The following is a 20,787-nucleotide window of genomic DNA, read 5'->3' on the forward strand; positions in this document are numbered from 1 at the left end:
GTCTTTCAGCTTAAACGCGGTATTAAACTCCAGTCCGGTCCAGGTGGGTGGCTGGTAAAAACAGAGTAATATAGAGTGTACTTGTGATGAGCTCTTAACATTGATCGTCACGGCTATGATGACGTTCGTACAATTTGTATTTGAATTCATGACGTATTACAGTGCTCCGCGCTACGTGACGCCTGTCTTCCGCAGCGGAGCTCGGTCTGTTGACTCGTCTAAAGCTGAGCTCAGTTAGAAACAGACTTTTTCAAGAAGAGGGGCCTCAGTTACGTGAACTGGGCGCACAGCTGCCCTCCGCCGTCTCTAGCTTTCATCCCCTCGGCCGAGTGCGCCAGATCCTCAGCGTTTAGTCTCTCCGTGAAGCTCGGTAACCGTTTTGTCTCGGCTTGACTCGACACTCAGCCGCGTCACCTCATGCTGGTGACAACAGCTGTCAGAACCGCTGGATGCCAACGGGAGCAGATGGCAGAGCGAGGAGGAGGAGGAGGGGGAGGGGCGGAGTGTCTGCTGCACTGATGCGCTCCAGCCCTAGAAACTCCGGAGCTCAGCTTCGGCGCCAGTACCAGACAGGAAGGGACCGTGACACCTCTGCCAGCTGGAGCTCCTGGGCAGAACGAACCGCAGAGCACTGGAGGGGCAAGGAGGGGCAGGAGGACAAGAGGAAAGGAGGGGCAGGAGGTAAAGAGGGCTCAGCTCTGGAGGTCCATCTCATTCACGAATGCCGGACGACGTGTGAGGACCAGTGAGACAGGAAGAGGGTTTTTAGTGCCACAGACAAGGCGTGAATAATCGTGAGCATCAGGGGGTGTGTAAATAAACCCACTCAGGGAGAACATCTCTGTACCTGTCCTGCGTATCTTCGTAAGAGGGATTGGATTTGCCCCCAGGTGGGGTGCAGAGATATTGGCTCTCCAGTTCCTGACTCACGAGTGACTCCTGACAACAGCCGGCTCCGTTCCCAGCGAGCCCTGGCCACTCCCTCGGCTCTGGGCTTCCTGGGAATGTGGCAGGGTAACACGGACAGGGCTGTGGGCTCAGGGAGTCCGGAGTGTGGGCCGGAGTGTTGGGACCGTGTCTCACCAGTGAACGAGACTTCCCGTCATCTCAGAAGAGCTCCTTTCCCCTCCTCCTGCTCAGGGTCTTCCAGAGTCCGTGACGGCAGTCAGGGTGCGTGAGGCGAGGCGGACAGGCCCCTGTCATCCCTCCTGAGCTTTCTCTGTAAACTGCGTTAAAGCAGACTCCGCCGCCAGGCTCGTCCTCACAGAGAGGAGCTCCGCTGTGCTGCTGGTGGAGGTTGTGCTTTGAACAGAGGAGGTCCACACACAGGTGACCCAGGCTTACTTCATTTTCTAATAATAACTTACTGACTCAAATCCTTGAAACGGGTACTGATGACTCACAGCGTAGGACATCTCATTTCAACTATTCGTGTTAATTGTCTGTGCGTGTTACACATGCATTCAGATTGCAGTATGTTTGAGATTCTCACCTCTCTCACTTCATGCAGCTCTCTCTCTGGCTCGTGTACTGTGGTTGACTTGAATATTTTAAAGGCGCACTGTCTCTTTAACTCTTTCCTGTACGGTACTCAAAGTCCCATTTGTTCTTCTTTTATACCTCATGTGTGGGCTACACACGGTGCTGTAATTTTCCAGTCCTGCAGAAAAGCTGCTGAAGAGCTCAGCTACTCTGAGTCTGAACACCGGCTGTGAGAAACGGGGGAGGTAAATTCAGTGAGCACAGGGAACATCATTAACAAAACTACAATGTCACAGCTTCATGTTTACTTTTCCCAGAAACTAATCTTGACAGAACCTGATAAATGTAAGCTACCATCGCATCAAACAGCAAAATGAAATAACCTGAGAGGTTCTGTGAAAATAAATATGTCTATTTTATATATGACCAGTGAAGCACAAACCAGAGGACACAAGTGGAAATTACATGGCAGTGCATGTCTAACCGAGAACAGGGGGCGCTTCTTTACACAAAGGGTTGTAGGAGAATGAAACAAGCTACCCAGGCATGTCGGTGGTGAAGCTGAGATCCTGTCTTCCTTCTGGAAATGGCTGGATCAATTAGCTACTTATTACCAAATGGGCTTTATGGGCTGAATGGCGTCCTTTTGTTTTTAACAGTTCTTACACTCTATATACTGTATAGATGAAAAAAACCCCAACAAATTACAGATGACAGATTACAAATAGCAGCATAAGAAGATAGATAGATGACAGGTGGATATAGATAGCACTTAAAATAGTGCTACAGTATACCTGAATACCTTTATAGTAGTATTATGAAACTCAAAGAAAGAAACAACATGTGTGCTCAGAAATTAGCTTCCAGACAAAATTGTGGTGGGTTTATTGTCTTCACACAAACACACAGTCATGAAATGGGCTCTGGCACTGCAGAGTCTTTTTAACACACAGCTCTTAGGACAAGCATATCCCAGCATGCTGAGGCCTGGTGAAAGCAGCAGGAAGGCTGCTCTGAAAAAAAAACGCTCTGCTGGTTTGACTATCACGAGCGAGTCTTAAGCACCGTCTTGCATCGACATTTTGAAAATCCAGAAATAAAAACAACAAATAACTCAAATTCACAGCAAGAGTGGACAACACAGAGAGGAATTCTCAAATTCACTGTGTCCAAGCAAACACAACAGAGACTGGAACTATCCTCTGTATTGTATCTATTTTAACAACCCAGAAACAGAATCTTCCACATTAAATTTCAAAGACATTTCACACCAGTATATATTCCTTTGTTTATTAAAATACTTGTATATATAAAGTAAGGAGACTATAGATAGTAGAAGTGATAAAAAGTGTAGCTTTTACATGTTTACCTTATAGCACAATCATTACAGCATCAGCAAGAATATGTCAGTTTCATGAGAACCACGTCAGCCCACATGTAGCTTTGATCAGGAAATAAAACAAACTTTCCGAAGGCTGAGAGAAGTGTTTTTCATGGTGACGGCCTGAACGTAGACCATTCACCTAAAAAAATCCAGTTTCTATCTTAGACACCAGCTTCTTGGCCAAACTCTAATGCCTAACCCACACTGCCTCCCTCTCTCTCTCCCAGTGCCTCGGCTCCAACCTCCACAATTAACTACAAGGAGAATCTGTGTCCCTTCTCTGTTGCTGAACTCGATACACACGGGACTGTCATGCTGCCCACACACTAGACTAAGGCTGATGCAGGTGTACTGTCTCTCATCCCCTCAGCTCTGATCACTAGATGACATTGACACTGACACTTGCTAACTTTACGCGTAAAGCTACTGTCTCTTCATCCCTCTGTTTCTATCTAGGAAGGCACTCTGCTTCTCCGATTTATGGCTCATGCACGGAGTGCAGTCTTCACTTCAGCTGCACGGCTAAGGAAGACACCCCTGGCTCTGGCACTGCAGAGTCTTTTTAACACACAGCTCTTAGGACAAGCATATCCCAGCATGCTGAGGCCTGGTGAAAGCAGCAGGAAGGCTGCTCTGAAAAAAAAAAATGCTCTGCTGGTTTGACTATCACGAGTGAGTCTTAAGCACCATCTTGCATCAACGTTTTGAAAATCCCAGAAATAAAAAACAATAAATAGCTCGGATGCACAGCACGAGTGGGAACAGGAAGTGGTGTGAAGTCAGGGCTGGAGAAGAGTTTTAAGACGAGGGGGCTGGTCTGCACACGAGCCCTGGGAAAGGAAACGGTTAAGCGATCCAGCTCATTCTCTTGAACGGGCCGTGTCCTCTGCTGGAAAGGCTCTTTCTCAGGGTGGCGCCTGCTCTTCGTTGAGCGAAGCAAGCAATGAGACTGCTGTTGCTGACAAACATTGAATTTCCGAGGAAAAACATCACGTCATGAGTCATGAATCAAAGTGGAAATCACCAGTATGCTTACATCTGAGGACACAAATATTGGCCCTGTCAAACAGTGGGGCAACATGGAGGCTCAGTGGTCGGCATCACTGCCTCTCAGCGCTTGGGCCCTGGGCTCTATTCCCGACCTGGGCTGCTGTCTGTGTGGAGTCTGCATGTTCTCCATATGTTCACATTGGGTTTCCCCCAGGTGCTCTCACAGGACAGAGACATACTGGTAGGTTAATTGGCTTCTGGGAAAACTGGCCCTGGTGTGTGGATGTCTGTGTCTGTCCTGTGCTGGACTGGTGCCCAGTGCTTGCCGAGATAGACTCTGGCTCCCCCACGACGCCATACTGAATAAAAAGGTTAGAAAATAGATGGATGGATCTTAAAATAGTACACAGTTAACACATGTTGACTACCACTTGGCGAATGAACATCTAATAATCTTAAAAGAGGTAGAGCTGACAGTTACAGTTAATGTTTATTGCTGTTAAGTCAGTACCTTGTTTCAGACACAGCCAGGCTGGAAGTGCTTGAAACATGCTGAAACATGCACATAAGTATTAAACGAAACCCTTGCTTGTCAGGCTGGCTCTCTCCTGGCCACAGCCATCGTATTCGAGCAGTAACACTAGTATTACTGACCGGCCATCTATACTGTGTTTCAGTGGGGTCTGTTTGAAAACGGATTCAAAAGTACTGGAGCAGCTTCAAAACTTCCTTCCTTTGCAAAATGATGGTGCATCGTTGCAAATGGTACTGCAGATGACGCAAAGATGTAGGAATGTCCCTAGGGAGCCCCTCCCTCAGTTTACGGGGGTGGGTGTGTGTGTGTGTTTCAGGCGAGAGCGGGGTTATGCTCTTGTTTTCCTGATTAAAAAAACAATTCAGTGAACTGATCGGGCAATACAAAATACCTTCCCATGATGGCTGTGCTTTTCCATAGTGATTCTATACAGTTACATTCACTTTGCCAATAAAGAAGCGTAAGAGTACCTCTTTACTGTATAATCTAGTGTAACACAGGACAGTACCACATTCCAGGAGCACACGGAAGTTTGTCACTTCTGTCCTGCACCTCAGGAGCTGTTGCCTGCTATTGCAAGGGCTGTCATGGCTTTCCTGTTAGGATTTACAAAGGACAGGAGAATGTGCTCCGACTTCATCCAAGCTGCACTTTATAATGAGCACTGACTGAGCTACACTGCGATACACCACGTAAGAGTCTGTTCCGTCTTCTTCAGGAGGAAAACCACTGTGCTTAAAGTGACAGTCGAATCCAGGACCACAGTCCCATGGAGAATTTCTTTCCAGCCAGTTAATGGCAAGATCAACATGCCGTCGAGCCTCTGTAGCCTTTAGACACTGCAGAGGAGTAACAGGCTGTGACTGACGACACTCTCGGAAACCTTATGCCTGCTCCAGCCAGATTTGAGGCCTGCCACGTGGAAGATACAGGAGACCCAAAAATACAGCATTTTCTTTAGGTCCATAGTTTCAATAGATGAGTTCTTATATTTAACCTGCTCCTGCACATCTGTTGTACCTTAGGATCATTCTCATAAGTGCCATGTGTAGAGTTTAGGGGTGCCCGGGTTGCCCTGCGGTCGAGCTCTGCACTCGAGGTAAGGGTGCAGGAGCAGGGGCTGAAGAAGAGCCGACCTGTACAGGGTCACTCAGATAGCCCCTGTACTAGGTATCAAGCAGACGTCTTATCTAGGCCCATGCAGTATATCCTGGACAGGCCTTTAAAGATGCCTCATCAACTAAAATAAATGAGAGAACTGAGCATCGAAACCCACCCTGATTACTCTGAGCGGATGCTGGTGATCTGTATTATTGTGTATGATTAGAGCTGTGACTTGATTTTTCTGTTGAACTACTATGAGCAGTTACCACACTGATCGAGCAGACTTGATCTTCCTGCGCAACATTTGTCAGGCTACTGCCATTTGACAATAAGGGGCAAGCTGCTATAGCAATTAAACACCTGAGACCACGGTCCGTGTCCGAGCCCTCTCGCACACACGTTAGGCAAATCGAACCTAGCCGTTTCTCGAAAAGAATCGAAAACCCTGATTTCCTGAAGCTGGCTGTCAGCTGTAACTGTTAGCCACTCCAGTATTGCACCCCCCTGCGGAAAGTACCACCCCAGACATCCTGATCAGCAGAGCTGCTCTGCTTCCTGCCCCCTTAGGAGGTGAACACAAGCACAGCTCAGTGCTGTGGGCTACATGCCACATGATTCTACACCCCGCCGTTCAGGCAAGAGAGCACACAACACCACCCAACTGGAGTTTGCTAAACTGCGCCTGTACTTGGAACAGAAAGGCATGGATGCTGGACGCTGGACGCTGGACGCTGGACGCTGGACGCTGCGGTCAGAAGCAGTGGGACAGGAGGTACACGGCTATGAAGAGGAAGATGGTGGGATTGTTCAGACCTACTGCCAGGCAGGCGGCGAGCCCCAGGACAGACAAGGACTGGATGAAGGCCTGGTTCAGTCGCTCCTGACTCTCTGCGTGCGGAGTCACCAGTCTCCACCGGGGGGCGCTCTGCTCTGTCCCTCCGGCCAGCGGGCCTGTGCTTGGGCGCGCCGCAGGTTCCTCCGTTCCTCCGTCGCCGTGGAGTTCCTGGTCCGCAGACTCCGCCATGCGCCGGTGCCCCTGCTGCCCCCTCGGCAGCGGACCCACCTGCTGCCTGGCTCTTTCCACAGAGGGGGGGCACGCTGCGAGACCGGGGGAGCCCCCTGTGGGGGCCCCCAGACCTGCTGCGCCGGCGTGCTCCTCTGGGACCGGTGCCGTGTCAGCCCCCGCCCGCTGGTGGGGCGTCAGCGCGGAGGGGAGCCCAGTCGCGGGCTCTGCCAGCCCCACGTGCTGCTCTCCGGTGGGGCCCAGTCGGGTGACCCCAGGTGGGTGCCAGGGGCAGGAGGGCAACACGCCTGGCACCTCCTCCCCTCCGGCTTGAAGAGACTCCCCTGCTGGGCGTCCGCCATCCTCCCGGGCCGCGCCGCAGCTGGCGTCCAGCAGGGGGCAGCGGGGCGCCCGCTGGCCCTCCTCTCCGGCGCTCTGCGGCGGTGCTGCCCTCCCGCGGCTCCTCTCTGCCCTCGAGGCCATGAGACCTAGCTCCTGCGCCGGGGGGAGACTGCGGGGATCAGGCGCCTTCCCCTGAAAGCGCCCCTCTTGCCCTTCCCCTGCGGCCTCTGACTCGGGGTCCACGGGAATGTGGGGTGTCATCTCGGGGTTCGCCAGCAGAGGCAACTTGGCTGGGTCTGCATAGGGGCTCATAACTGTGGGTTTGGGGTGAGTGACCCCAGTCTCCCCCAGGGCTTGGGAGAGGACGTCCTGCACAGGCTGGCCGGCGACCCCCAGACTGGCTGTGAGCTCTTTCACTGCGCAGGGGGACCAGGGGTCCCTCTCAAGGCGCCCTTCAGGATTGCGGGGTGTCTGTGCAGTAGGGGTCACTGTCACGGGCGAAGCTGTGACTGTGTGGGGTGGAAGGGGGATCTCGGGGCTCTCTGATGACCCCCAGTTCTCCCCGCAGGCCGGTGCTGATGGGAGCTGGGGGCTCTTCAGAGACGGAGTCACCTCTGTGAAAGCTGAATGGGGGTCTATGCTGAACTCGGGTGAAAGGCTGGGCTTAGACTTTGTGACCTGTGGGTGTAAACATGAAAAATAATAATAATCAAAGATCTGCTCTGGTTAAATACGCAAACAGGTTCTGCTTTGAGACTCTGAACCCCATAGCGAGAAATGAAGACGGGGGGCCGGGTAGATTAGTACAGATGCTTGGTTATTTGAGATATTATTTAGAACCACACTGTGGCTTCAACCACTTTCTGCAGTGTTTGCATGTGTCCTTGTTTGTGCCTGTGTTTGCAATTTGCAAAGAAACCAGATGCACAATCCCAGTATAACCAGAAGCAGCTCTGAGACGGAGCAGGAGTGTTGCCAGTTTCCTTTCCCTGGTCGTACCTCTGTGTACTGTGAGCAGTGCAGGACAGGGAAGTCCTGACACTGGCTCCTCCACACCCATGAATCAGACCTGACCAAGTTCCCCGATTCCCATGAAAAACAGATTCCTTTCTGCACGTTAGCCAAGCTGCCCCTTTTTAAAACCTCACATCTGTGCATCATGGTGCAGGTGGGCACGTGCTCATCTCTGCCTCAGATACCAAGCTACTGGCACAAAAGGCTCACTGAGTCCACAGCTGAAGGCTTGGTGCTCTGGTGGGTTTGCCCTCGTTCCCATGGGCACCATCCCAGAGACCTGTGGCTGGAGCGGCAGTGTGAGCTGACCTGTGCGGAGCCAAGACTGGCACGTCCACCCCCAGCTCAGCCCTGTCTCTGCCAGCTAGGAGCGATCAACACACCCTTGCTCTTCAGAGCCTCATGTCTCCACTGCATGGTGATGCTTCTTCAGGGCCGGCTGAATGAATGTGCCTGAGCTCCCAGCACACTCCGAGTAAAAACAGGGAAATGTGCACCTACACACCAGGAGAGGTGTAAGGATGGACTCTTCAGAATAATGTTCTGAGCTTTTCCAGCCCACCTTCTGCCTGGGCACAGCATTAACCCTGGGTGGTCTTTGTCATTTTCAGGTCGGCATCATTGTGCAGAAGTCTCTCTGGGAAGCTGGGCATGCTCACGAAACAACCATGTTCACAGTTTCAGGTGAAACACAGACAGACGTCTGCACGATGCCGGGCAGCCCGTACACCCCTTGACCCCTGTCAGGCACACACCTGTTACCATTCACGTGTTAGAACCCATTCCCTGCACTGGAGGGGGTCAAGGGTCAGCCTTGGCTGTTAGTAAATCCGCAACAAACTGGTCTGCAGTCTTTAAGAGTTAATGTTTCCTGCTCAGACAGAATTTGCACTCAATGCGAATAACTAAGAGGTACAGCCCATATGCAAGGTTATTTTGTGTGTATGTTAGTCAGACTTCCAAATCTCCCGTTAAATCTGTTACGTTTGGCAAGTTATTTGGGATCATTCAAGACCTGAATTAGTGAAAAGGTGGCTCTTTCATTCAAGGTTCCTGCCCTACATAGTTAAATAGTTAAGTTAGCCTGGTTCTGCACTTCAAGTGCCTGACGCACTTATTGCAGAATGCACGTGGTTGTGTATTTGCCCTGAACAGCAGAGTGGAATGACCCAAGATGGGGAAACACTGTAAACTCACATGGGACAAGACCGTGTGATGACTTTACACCAAGAAAAGACAAAAGAAGTTGGAGTGTTATTGAAATGGCAAGCAGGCAGAAAGCAAGCGAACGTTACCTAAATTGTTGCTGAAGCTTCAATGAGCTGTGATCAACAGAAAACATGACATTAGACAAGCAGCCAGGGACACAACTGCAGTGAAACGGCATTAATAAAAGATGTGGTCTTTTTGAGAAAGAAGGTTTTCAGTCCTTGTGAAATACATTGTGTTTTCCTTTTTTAAAACGTAGCGTGGTGCGTCCTCACACAGACCCTAGACTACTGTCCCAAGTTATGAATTGCTGAGATCTGAGACTTCATCTCCTTGTTCTTCGAATCAGACACGTGAGGGTCAAAGGCCCTCTTGGCTCTCACTGCCCGTGAAGTCTTAATTAGTTCATTAGCACCAACGAACCTCTTAATAGAGAGTTTGCCTTGCCTGGTGCTTATGAACCTAGTATTTTCTGTTTTTTGCCTAGTTACTGAACTGCCCCAGTAAAAATTGAGAATGTTAGAATGACTACAGATGAGAGGAGGCCAACTGGCCCATTTAGATCCCTGGGAATTCAGCAGCTGACTCTGGCTTTGTGTGAATGAAGCCAGAGTACCGGGTTTGAAACTTTCAAGAAATAGCTTAATAAACTTGCTTAGCTGTCTCTGCACTCCCTCAGATAACTGGACAACTCCTCCAGAGAGCTGAGCTTGACCAGAGACCGTAGGGTCAGTCAGGGCCAACCTGGAGCTCTGCCACAGTTGTAACCTGAATCGGGGTCCCATGTGGATGAGGCACAGGTCACCCCCCTCAGTGCTGGTGCTGCAGCAGTTTTTTGCTCATGAGAACAGTAGCTGTGCCCACATCAGGGAGGGGGCAGGCCTGTCAATTCTCCAGATGTTAATGGTTCCTCCGCAGGGAAAACAGAGTCTACATCACTAAACCCGTTACAAATTAACCTCATGCACTCAGACTTCAACGCACAGCAGTAAAGTATCCTGGTCCTGGAGAAGCAGAGCAGCAGCCGGCCAATGACCGACATCATGAGACAGCGAGGACAGCAGTCCTGCTCTGCACAGTGAGGACATCATGTCTCTCAGCACAGCGAGGACAGCAGTCCTGCTCTGCACAGCGAGGACATCATGTCTCTCAGCACAGCGAGGACAGCAGTCCTGCTCTGCACAGCGAGGACATCATGTCTCTCAGGACAGCGAGGACAGCAGTCCTGCTCTGCACAGCGAGGACATCATGTCTCTCAGCACAGCGAGGACAGCAGTCCTGCTCTGCACAGCGAGGACAGCAGTCCGAAGGAATGAGGAAGAGGTGTTATGGATGAGTGTTGCCTACAGCTGTCTGAGGGGAAGGGTAATGATGTGTAAGAGGGACAAAGCACAGAGCATTTTCTTTAAAGAAAAGCAGAAAGTAGGAGCTGCTGTCCTTTGGGTTTTTGTGGGGGCGGGCGCCCAAACCTCCAGCACTCTCACCTCTATATCGATTTGTGGGTGAACAGGCACGGGTCGCAGCACGTCCGCCTCGCTCACTGCTCTCCGGGGGCTCTCTGGGGGAAAGAACACGCAGCAGTGAGACAGGGGTGTTCCCAGCTCGGCTCACTCCCTGCAGCTCGCGACAGCGAGAGCTGCTGAGGCGCGGCGAGGACAATGAGCTGGAAACTGTCTGGAAAGACATGGGAAACACGGGGAACACGGGGAGCCCCCTCTGTCTCAGGGAGCTGAGGTTCCTACAGATACAGGACACTGCCCTTCCTTTGTGCTGGAGCAAAGTCCAGCCATCACCTACAATATTCAGACTGTACAGGTTTTACCGATTCAAGTATCTTCTACATCTGAAAGACATGAAATAACCTCACTCTGTCAGTCAGAAGTGTTTCAGAAGTAAAGCTACAATAATTTCACATAACTGCACATCATTTTAATATTGTAACTCCTCACAGATCTGCTGCATTAATCACTCATTTTTTACCACATGAGCATGTTGACAGTGAATTATACTCATGCAATTAAATATTAAATATATATTTCCTGGCAAAAACATTCTAACTCCAGGTGTACCTGTACCTGTGCAGGGCCTCTCCTGCCTGAACCAGACGCCCTGTACTCCAGCAGGTTTGGAAATACAGTGAAAAGCATAAGCAGTGGGACAGTCCTGTGAAATTTCATTTTTGCTGTGTACTTACAAAATGTGTATTTCAGAATAAAAGATAACAGTGAGGCCATAGTACAGAATTCCAGCTGTTGTTTCTGGGTGTTATTTTGCAGTCATGTTAGAACAATGTCACCAGCCATATTCTCAGAGCTCTGGACAAGGTGTCCTAGAACCTTACACCAGCCCACCTAACGAGTTTCTATCCTTCCTCGTGCTGCTGGAAAATCTGGACAGCAAGAAACACTCCCATCAAATTCAGAAACAGCCCCCAAGGTCCACTCACCCTGCTCCCGCCTCATCACAGCTTCCATGTGATCGTCTTCGCACTCCACTCCTGCTCTGGAAAGAAAAGGGAACACAGAGACCTCAGATCCACAGCTCACTGGGCCCAGGTCCAACCCACTGTCCCCACACGGGCCTGAGGTCTCACTGTCCCCACACGGGCCTGCAGGTCTCACTGTCCCCACACGGGCCTGCAGGTCCCACTGTCCCCACACGGGCCTGAGGTCTCACTGTCCCCACACGGGCCTGCAGGTCTCACTGTCCCCACACGGGCCTGAGGTCTCACTGTCCCCCACGGGCCTGCAGGTCTCACTGTCCCCACACGGGCCTGAGGTCTCACTGTCCCCACACGGGCCTGCAGGTCCCACTGTCCCCACACGGGCCTGCAGGTCCCACTGTCCCCACACGGGCCTGAGGTCTCACTGTCCCCGCACGGGCCTGCAGGTCTCACTGTCCCCGCACGGGCCTGAGGTCTCACTGTCCCCACACGGGCCTGCAGGTCTCACTGTCCCCACACGGGCCTGCAGGTCCCACTGTCCCCACACGGGCCTGCAGGTCTCACTGTCCCCACACGGGCCTGCAGGTCCCACTGTCCCCACACGGGCCTGAGGTCTCACTGTCCCCACACGGGCCTGCAGATCTCACTGTCCTCACACGGGCCTGAGGTCTCACTGTCCCCACACGGGCCTGCAGGTCCCACTGTCCCCACACGGGCCTGAGGTCTCACTGTCCCCACATGGGTCTGCAGGTCTCACTGTCCCCACATGGGCCTGCAGGTCTCACTGTCCCCACACGGGCCTGCAGGTCTCACTGTCCCCACATGGGCCTGCAGGTCCCACTGTCCCCACATGGGCCTGAGGTCCCACTGTCCCCACACGGGCCTGCAGGTCTCACTGTCCCCACACGGGCCTGCAGGTCTCACTGTCCCCACACGGGCCTGAGGTCTCACTGTCCCCACACGGGCCTGAGGTCTCACTGCCTGTCTCTGTGCTCAGGGAACAGGGGAGGGGGGGGGCTTCCTATCAGAGCAAATCTCAGCCCTTCAGCCTGACATTTCCACGGCTTCACTAAGGAATCCGTCAGGAGCTCCCTGTCCTAATTCGTCCTTCTGTGTATGCAGTTGATTTATAGCGCTCTTCGGTCACATGAAGCTTCACAGTGATGAAGTGCTTTTTCCTTCCACTGGGCTGCTGCTTCAGTGTCAGTCAAGTCTTAACAACAGGTGAAGCACTAAAGCCTCTGGCAGGCTGAGCTCGCCTGGAGGGGGAGGGGGGGGTAAGGACAGCTCATGTTTGTCAAATAACTAGCTTGTCCACCAGGCTAGGAAAAGGCCAGGGGTCAAGCAGGGTTTGTCAAGTCCGTAGATCTCCTTAGCCAAGCTGTTATCTTGGGATTTGTTAGAAAAGCTGGCCAGGCCTATGCAGAATGTAGGATTAGATTAGTCCCAGAGCCCTGCTGCCTTTTGACTGGGATTTTTGAGAACTCTGCTGGGGCTCAGCCTTCCAGGCAAAAGCAGCAAGGCCGAGCTACAGCACCATAAAAAACACAGAAGACACAGCAACACAGTATAGTAAGGCTCATCCTGGCAGACTGAGCAGGGGCCTTATACAAATACAGAAAGCTGATGCTGACGCACCAGGACAAATAGCTTTTCATATTGATGTTTTCATACTGCTGTCGGTATGCGAAGGCCTACGCTGAGAGCTGAGGGTTCGAGCCGAAGAACAGGAAGAAAGCAAAACCTCCCATGGGCAAAAGGCAAATCACAATCACAACTAGTGACACGGGCCGGCGCAGAGCTCTTTACGCCAGCAGGCTGCACTAGTGACACATGCAGTGCACAGCACAGAGCTCTTTACGCCAGCAGACCACACTAGTGACACAGGCAGTGCACAGCGCAGAGCTTTGTACGCCAGCAGGCTGCACTAGTGACACAGGCCGTGCACAATGCATGTTCACAATTACATTACGGTTGTCTGTCCTGTTGCAACTGTTTTGGACCATCTAAATATGCGTATACATATGTGGAGTTCTGTTTTTGTACATATTGATTATATAGCTTGCATCATATATAATTGTGGTGAACATGTTCCAATCTGCCCTTTCAGAAATAAACAGCAAATCACACATGCCCTAAGACTAAGAGGCTATAGATCAAGAATTAAATGCAAGAAACCTTTTAATAGAGTCCCAACTTTAAAAGGATGTCTAACACAACTGAAGAGTCTCGGGGAGTGTACAAGAAAGCGTTTGCAAGGTCTGACTGCGGACTACCTCCGTGCACCTGCCCACCGTCTATCCGCAGCTCCCGGCCTTGCTCACCGCGGAGGAGCAGGAGCCTATCCCAGCGCACAGTGGGCGCCAGGCAGGGCACGGTCTGCTGGGCACACACACAGACACACACTCACACCACGGCCCAGTTTCCACAAACAAATTCACCTACTAGTACATCTTCGGACAAAGTAAAATTGGTAAGGAAATGAAGGTCTAAGGACGACAGTTACACAGTTGTGTCGCTACTGTACCTACTAGAGTTCTCAAACTGCAATCAGCTGCTCTTTAATAAGATCATCTGAAATCTCATATACATTTTTCTTGACCAAAGCATCAGAACATTGGAACAGCAAAAAGGCTATTTGACCCACGGTGCTCAGTCGGTTCTGTCCCCTGCCGAGTACTGCCCCTGTTCGAAATCCTTTTCAACCTCCCCCCCTCCTCTAAGAGGAAATATTTGGAGAAACCAGTCAGGCCTGACCTGGAGAGATGGGAGGAAGCTGGAGAACCTGGCAAAACCCCATGTGAACACAGGGGCAACATGCAGACTCCTCACAGACAGGTGCCTAGTGACCAGCATTAATCATGAAACATGAAACAGTTTCTTGCATGCAACTGAAAGAAAAGCTTTTTTTCTTATTTGTGTGCTGGGATGTGACACCCCCACTCTTTCAGGGTACTGTTTCCGGGATAGGACTGAGGGGGGCAAACCACATCTCTCTGCAGGTCACAAAAACATATCATCAACACAAGACCTTTTAGGAGCTCCTTATGAAGAACAACGGACTGTTTCAGGTTTCAGGCTGGAATTATTTGCCACCTTTAGACAATGTGGAAAAGCAATGACGCAATGTCCTCATTTATAATATTGTCAATAATTTTAGTTACCATGTTATAAGAATGATATTGCATCTCTGGAATCAGAAAAGAGCAACCAGATGCCGCGCTCTGGGGGGTCCCGCAGAACCCAACAGCGACCGGATAAAGTAACTGCAACACTTTGGTCTCGAACAGAGAAGACTACGAGGCGACCCGATACGAGTATTTAAAACCCTTAACCACACTGACAAAGTCAGCCCAGAGTGAACCTGTAACACGAACCAGGGGCTACAGGTAGAAGCTACGGGAAAGTGTGTTTAAAACTGAGAGCAGGAGGCAGGGGGCTGCGGGAGTCTGGAACACACCGCCCGGTCACGGGGCTGAAGCCGATACCCGGGACTGCGTGGCCGGATGAGCTCATCAGCAGAGCTCTCCGATCAATCACCCCCCCCGCCAGCAGCCGGCTGCTCACGGCCGCTCTCCCGCGGTCGATGGGACACAGCTCGTCTTTCTGCTCGGCTCCGGAGGGCCAGGACTTGCAGCAGGTTCCCTGCAGGAAAGGTCACTGCGGCACAGGGTGCCCCCCAGCGCGCCCGCCCCTCCGAAAGGTCGGGGTGTAGCCGTCCCCGCGCTGCTATTTTCAGCAGCGGGGAGGGGCACGCTGTCAGCTCCCGGATGTGTAAAAGGGCAAACGTAAATCTATCTGGGGCGGATTGTCCTCCGGGGTTCTTGGACAGAGAGGGCACACGGTCAGCTAAGAACTACGAAACAGCATTTTAACACCGGAATGGAGGACAGGGGGCGCACACTTCTAAGCGAGGCCACTGAAAATACGTCTGCTTCCCGAAAACAGTTCGGTTTAACGGTTCCGGTCGTTTACACGCTGTAGACCCCTTGCCTGGACTTCTGAATTCGAGTCGTGGGCGTTGACGAGAGAAACACAACGCAAAGTCCGTCAGAGGAAAGCCGAGTTTGTGAAAGCTGGGCAAGTGTCCGTCTGACCGTTCCAGTGATGTAACACTCAGCCTCTTACAGAAACCGATGTAGAAATGTTTTCTCCTTATGAAAGATCACAAGGTTGTGCAATGTGACCCATCAGTTTACAACACAAGAATTTTGCTGTTTCCATCCTGGAATTCTACATTCTTTCGTATTTTATTTCTTTGAATCAAACTGCCATGCCTCCTGGCAGTTTCCTGTCTGTAAAACACTGAATCGTACAGGAGCTGTGAAACACTGCTGTAAGCCCAAGGCCTTTGCCTGTGGGCTCCAGGATGTAGCCTGCCCTTGACTTCAGCAGGGAAGTGTGCAAAGTCACACCGAGGCTCGACAGCTTGGGAGTGAAGGTGCACAAAGCTTACAAATCCCCTCTCCTCTCTCATCTTGTGTTTACGGACCTCAGCCGGGGCTCCTGAAATATCTCCATGAATTGGGTGTGAGGCTGACTGTCAGCCCTGTTTGTGGGCGCTGGGTTCAGCTGCAGACTGAGGCACCTCCTGCATGGTGCTTGCATGCTCCTGTGGGCGCCTACCATCTCCCGCAGACCTGCTGACAGGGATAATGGCCGTCTCTAAACTGGGCTTCGTGCTGAAGTCGTTGGAAACAGTGTCCCTGAAGTCGGGCATTTCTTACGCTGAGGGCTGACGCACAAACACATTAAGTAAGAGTCTCCTTAAGCAGCCAGCTCGGAGCAGCAGTGCCCAGCTGGACAGAGAGCCCATGGACATAGCATTCCTGCAGCAGTCCAGGTGAAATTACATCCTTTTGCCTCAAATAATCTGCTTTCTGAGCACAGATGGATGTAATATTTTTAATCACAGATATAGTGTATATATGTAGATGACATAGCTGCAGTAACTACAGAGATGGGTGGCACGGTGGCACAGCAGTTTGCATTGCTGGCACATGGTACTGAGGTCCCTGGTTCAATTCCAGACCCAGGAATCAGACACACTGTCAGTGTGGAGTTAGGGTTAGGGTTAATGCAGGTTTCCTCCCACAGTCCAAAGACAGGCTGGTGGGTTATTTCGCTTCTGGGAAATTTGACCCCGGTGTGGGTGTGTGTGTGTCCTGTGATGGACTGGTGTCCTGTCCAGGGTGTGCCCTGCCTTGTGCTCATTGCCTGCTATATGGGCTATACAGTGTATATATATAGATCGGCTCTGTCTCTCCTGTGACCTTGAATAGGAAGAAGCACTGAGAGAATGGGTGGATTGGGGTGCAGAATAAACATAAACTGACTGCCCTTAAACTTTAATTCACAAACTTGACAATGTGGCTACTTGTGCGTATGCGGTGTGTTTTGAACAGTGTTGAACGAGCTTCAGTCTGAAGCGGTGCCGGCGGGAGTGGCTGAAATGCGTCTGTCCGGGTCTGTGGTTCCGTCTCGGGCTGCAGGGTCTGGTACCGAGGTCACGCGCGGTGCGGGCGGGTCGGACACCGAGGGCAGCGAGCCGGCCGTGACGTCACTGCCAATAAGATCACTCCCCCCGTCCAGACACACAGCCGGGTTCCGTCCGCACTGCTGACGCCAGAAGCGCATCTGGCTGCACTATCAATAGCAGCAGCAGGAGCTGCAGCGGGACCCCCGGTCGCGAGAAACCGACAAGACCCCCCCACAGCTGAGCTGCTAATGCAGACGATAAACCTCACCCCCCCCTCCCGCGTGTCCAAAACACAGCAGCGTGCGCGAACTGCCCTGCACCTGCAGTCTCCGCATCCGCTCATACCGGGAGCTCTCCTCCTTCCTCTCCACCTGCGGGCGGGGCAGGTGCTCACGCAGCGCAAACGCTTCCAAACAGCGACTCCGCGACCTCCGCGTTTATCAGAGTAAGAATCAGGCGGGCGCCGCTCGGCTGTGCAGGCAGGGGAGTCCTCGCCGGGGCCGAGGGTACTTCACCAGTAACTTTATCTACTCCTGCTCCTCGGTCATGCCCAGACACAACCGGGATGGGCTCAGCCTGGTAACTCTAGGAAGAGCACAATGAATATTTATGCACCTTACTGGTTGATTGATTTACAAGTCGCAGTGGGGCCCACTGTAAACATCCTTTAGGTGCCCATAAATTCGCTAACGCAATTCTGTTCATCGCGCTTCGATTCAAGCCCCGCGCTCTCCGCTGGTTGGCGAGGGGGCGACCCCACGGGGCGACACTCACCTGCTTCTCCGAGACGGGGATTTTAGGATGCCCCGGGGCAGCCTCTCTCCAGCGCCCCGGCCGGGCTCCGGGGAAGCGCCCGTCTCCGAGACCCTGAGCTCGGCCGTGTAGTTCGCTCCCTGGTTGTTCGCCCAGTAGACGCCCGCCGGCGTCTCGTACCGCACCACGAACTCCAGGCGGGCGCCGTCGAAGAGGAAGGGGGCGGCGAAGGCGAGCTGGAAGGAGAAGCGGTCGGTCTCCCCGTCGCAGGAGCCCGGCACGTAGTCGGCGACGTGGTCGAAGAAGGTCTTCCAGGCGTCCATGGTGCAGCGCACGTACACGGACTTGTGGTAGGACACGTTCAGGACGCGCACGACCCCCCGCAGCGCGAGGGGCTCGTCTTCCACGGCGGACACGCTCTCCACTTCCACTTTGCGCGCCCGCAGGGCTTCCAGCAGCGCGGAGGCGGCGGGGCAGCTGAAGGCGGGGCAGACCCGGCAGCTCGGGGCGGCGGGGCGGCCTCCGTCCCCCTCCTCCTCCTCGTCTTCCTCCCCGCCGCCGCCGCCCGAGCCGCCGTCTTCGTCCGAGTCGAAGCGGGAGAAGCGCCGGACCTCCACCAGCTCCTGCCCCGCGGCGTCCGCGAAGGACACGCGTCTGCTCAGCGAGGGCTGGCGCGTCCGCAGGTAGTCCGCCGTCTCGTCGAAGACGGACATGCCGCGCTTCCTGGGCACCGGCGAGGACCGGGGCAGCAGGCGGGAGCGCAGAGCCGCCTCCTCGTCCTCGTCCTCGTCCTCCGCCGCCGCCGCCGTCTCCGGGATGGTCAGGAAAGACGAGCGCCTCCCGTTGGACATGCCGGTGGTGGCGAGGTCCCCGGCTCTCCCTCCTCGAAGACCCCCGTCAGGCTGCGACCCAGAGGCGCGCGGGTCTCCGCATGGGCACGCGGGCCGGTCGAGCAGCTCGTGAGCGAGCCGGACAGCGAGGTCGGGGGCAGCGGCTCGCGCCGGCGGACCCCCCCAGCGGCAGATAAAAACGGGGGCTTCTAAATTTAGCCCGAGGCGCTGGCGTTTCCCAGCTGGGCGGAACAACAACACAACAACAACAAAAACAAAACAAAAAAAAAACTGGCACGAATTCAATGCGTCTTGTTTATTCCTCCATCTCTCGGTCTCTCGCCCTCGCTTGATGAAAAGAAAAGCCGAGCTACATCCCCGTGCCAGTCGCCCCGTCTCGCCTCCTGACGGTCTGATTGGGGAAGAGGCGGCGCTCTCCTCACCGGAGAAACCGCAAGGCACAGTTTCCTCTGCTCTGACGTCGGAGCGATTCCCGGCGCTGCAAGTTCACCGGCGATGATCCACTTCCTAGCTTTTACTGGCCGCACAAAATAAAAGATGGCTCCTCAAGCGTTTCTCCCGATCCGCAGGACGCATTTCTGAAACCCGTTTTCCTCCCTGTCGGACAAGCGCGTTAATAAACGCTGAAGGGCAAGCAAGGGCAGTGCGGCCCAGGACAGGGGAGACGAGCGCTGGTGCAAACGCACCTGTCGGTCACTCTCCCTGGAGCAGACTCGTCTGTTGCCCACAGGGTCCAACCGATTCGACTACTGGAGCGCCGAAAGCAAATTGCGAACGTTTTTTTTTTGCGAAGATTTCGACGATTCATACCTGCCCCTGAAACCTTGTATGCGACATAAGTATTAACTCCTTCTTTGATCATTTATCGCTAAACCTCCTCTTTCTGATCCTGATCAGGGGATCCGTGTGCGATCGTGCAAATTGGAGCGATTCTGTCGCTCAGTCGAACCTCTGCAGGTCTCGCTGGGTCCCCACATCTTCTATAGTGAAATCGCCCCTGTTACTTATCGATAGAGTAACTTTCCAGTAGCCCTCCGTGCGCTGAAGTCTAGAGCTGTCAGGAGAAAGCGCTGCGCATCCACTCGAGTGGCCCAGACAAGGAAACCACGCAATTTCACATAGTGCAATGACTGCGATAAGCGCCGACTTAAATTATCGGGCTCAGAATTGCAGTTCAGTTACTGGGGAAAGCAACAGCAAACAAGGCCCATGAATCGCAGCGAAACCTTTGCAGCCACAGTCGGCCCTGCCGTTGCTTCTTCCCGGACGCCGGCCCTGCTTGTTCTCAGACTGAATGGCGGTCGTTTCCTCCTGAGCTCCGCCACGCTGGCTGTGTGCTATTAAGGTCTTTGAAAGGCAGGCTAGCCGCGCCGTGATACCGTGATCTCTCTGCGCGGAGTCTGGTCTCCGGAACTTGTTCAGCGGCTCTCCGCACGGTGAATTAGCACCGGGGCGAAGCGCTATATCCGGGTAGCGCCACGCTAAGAGGATCTGTGTTCTAATTAGCTAATGAGCTGCGAGGAGCACTTGGGCCTGTATTGTCCCCATCAGCGCGATCAGGTGCAGTGACTTCTCTGGGATAATAATAATAATAATAATAATAATAATAATAATAATAATAATAATAATAATAATAATTGCTTACACTTATATAGCGCTTTTCTGGACACTCCACTCAAAGCGCTTTACAGGTAATGGGGATCCCCTCCACCACCACCTGTGTGCAGCCCCATCTGGATGAGCGCCAGAACGCTCCCCACACACCAGCTCTCAGTGGGGAGGAGAGCAGAGTGATGTAGCCAATTCATAGATATTCATAGGATCTGTGGTGGGATTGAACCGGGTTTCCTGGTGAAGCCCCCCGCACAGGCAGGCATTCAAGAGCACAGCGGTCTACTCGATCGAGTACGATCCGTTTATGCGGGATCCCAACGATCCCGGCCGCCCGCTGCCCGCGCCCCCACGCTTTGGCTAAGCGGTACCCCTAGCGGGACCCCCAGACCCGAGAGCTGCTTGTATCCTCAACAGCGAACTCCGAATTCAGTGCCCCTCTGCGCTCTGCACTTTTTACTCAGCTTATTGTCCCGTGCGTTCATTGTTCAGTTTTTCCCGCCGTGGGTTAAAAAGATATAAAAAACTGACTTTCTTTATTGTTAGTTTAGGGATGTACCGTGCACATTGTGTGAGAGTGCTGTCCG

General features: G+C 52.9%; 1 protein-coding gene across 2 annotated transcripts; it reads right to left on the reverse strand.

Moving 5' to 3' along the window:
* Positions 1 to 2,338: 2,338 nt before the first annotated feature.
* On the reverse strand, positions 2,339 to 20,160 carry LOC148673994 (uncharacterized). 2 transcript variants are annotated; one of them, XM_088623660.1, is made up of 5 exons: positions 17,760 to 20,159; positions 11,510 to 11,565; positions 10,548 to 10,621; positions 7,066 to 7,518; positions 2,339 to 6,993 (listed from the first exon to the last, which is right to left on the reverse strand). In XM_088623660.1, the coding sequence occupies exons 1-5, from the start codon at positions 18,587 to 18,589 to the stop codon at positions 6,247 to 6,249; spliced, it is 2,160 nt and encodes a 719-aa protein (XP_088479786.1). In that variant the 5' UTR covers positions 18,590 to 20,159; the 3' UTR covers positions 2,339 to 6,246. The 2 variants fall into 2 exon arrangements, with proteins under 2 accessions (XP_088479786.1, XP_088479785.1); XM_088623659.1 differs by having other exon boundaries at positions 2,339 to 7,518; positions 17,760 to 20,160.
* Positions 20,161 to 20,787: the final 627 nt, after the last annotated feature.

The sequence above is a fragment of the Lepisosteus platostomus genome, chromosome 3, assembly GCF_059453375.1.
Source record: "Lepisosteus platostomus isolate fLepPlt1 chromosome 3, fLepPlt1.hap1, whole genome shotgun sequence".
Classification (NCBI taxonomy): Eukaryota; Metazoa; Chordata; class Actinopteri; order Semionotiformes; family Lepisosteidae; genus Lepisosteus; species Lepisosteus platostomus.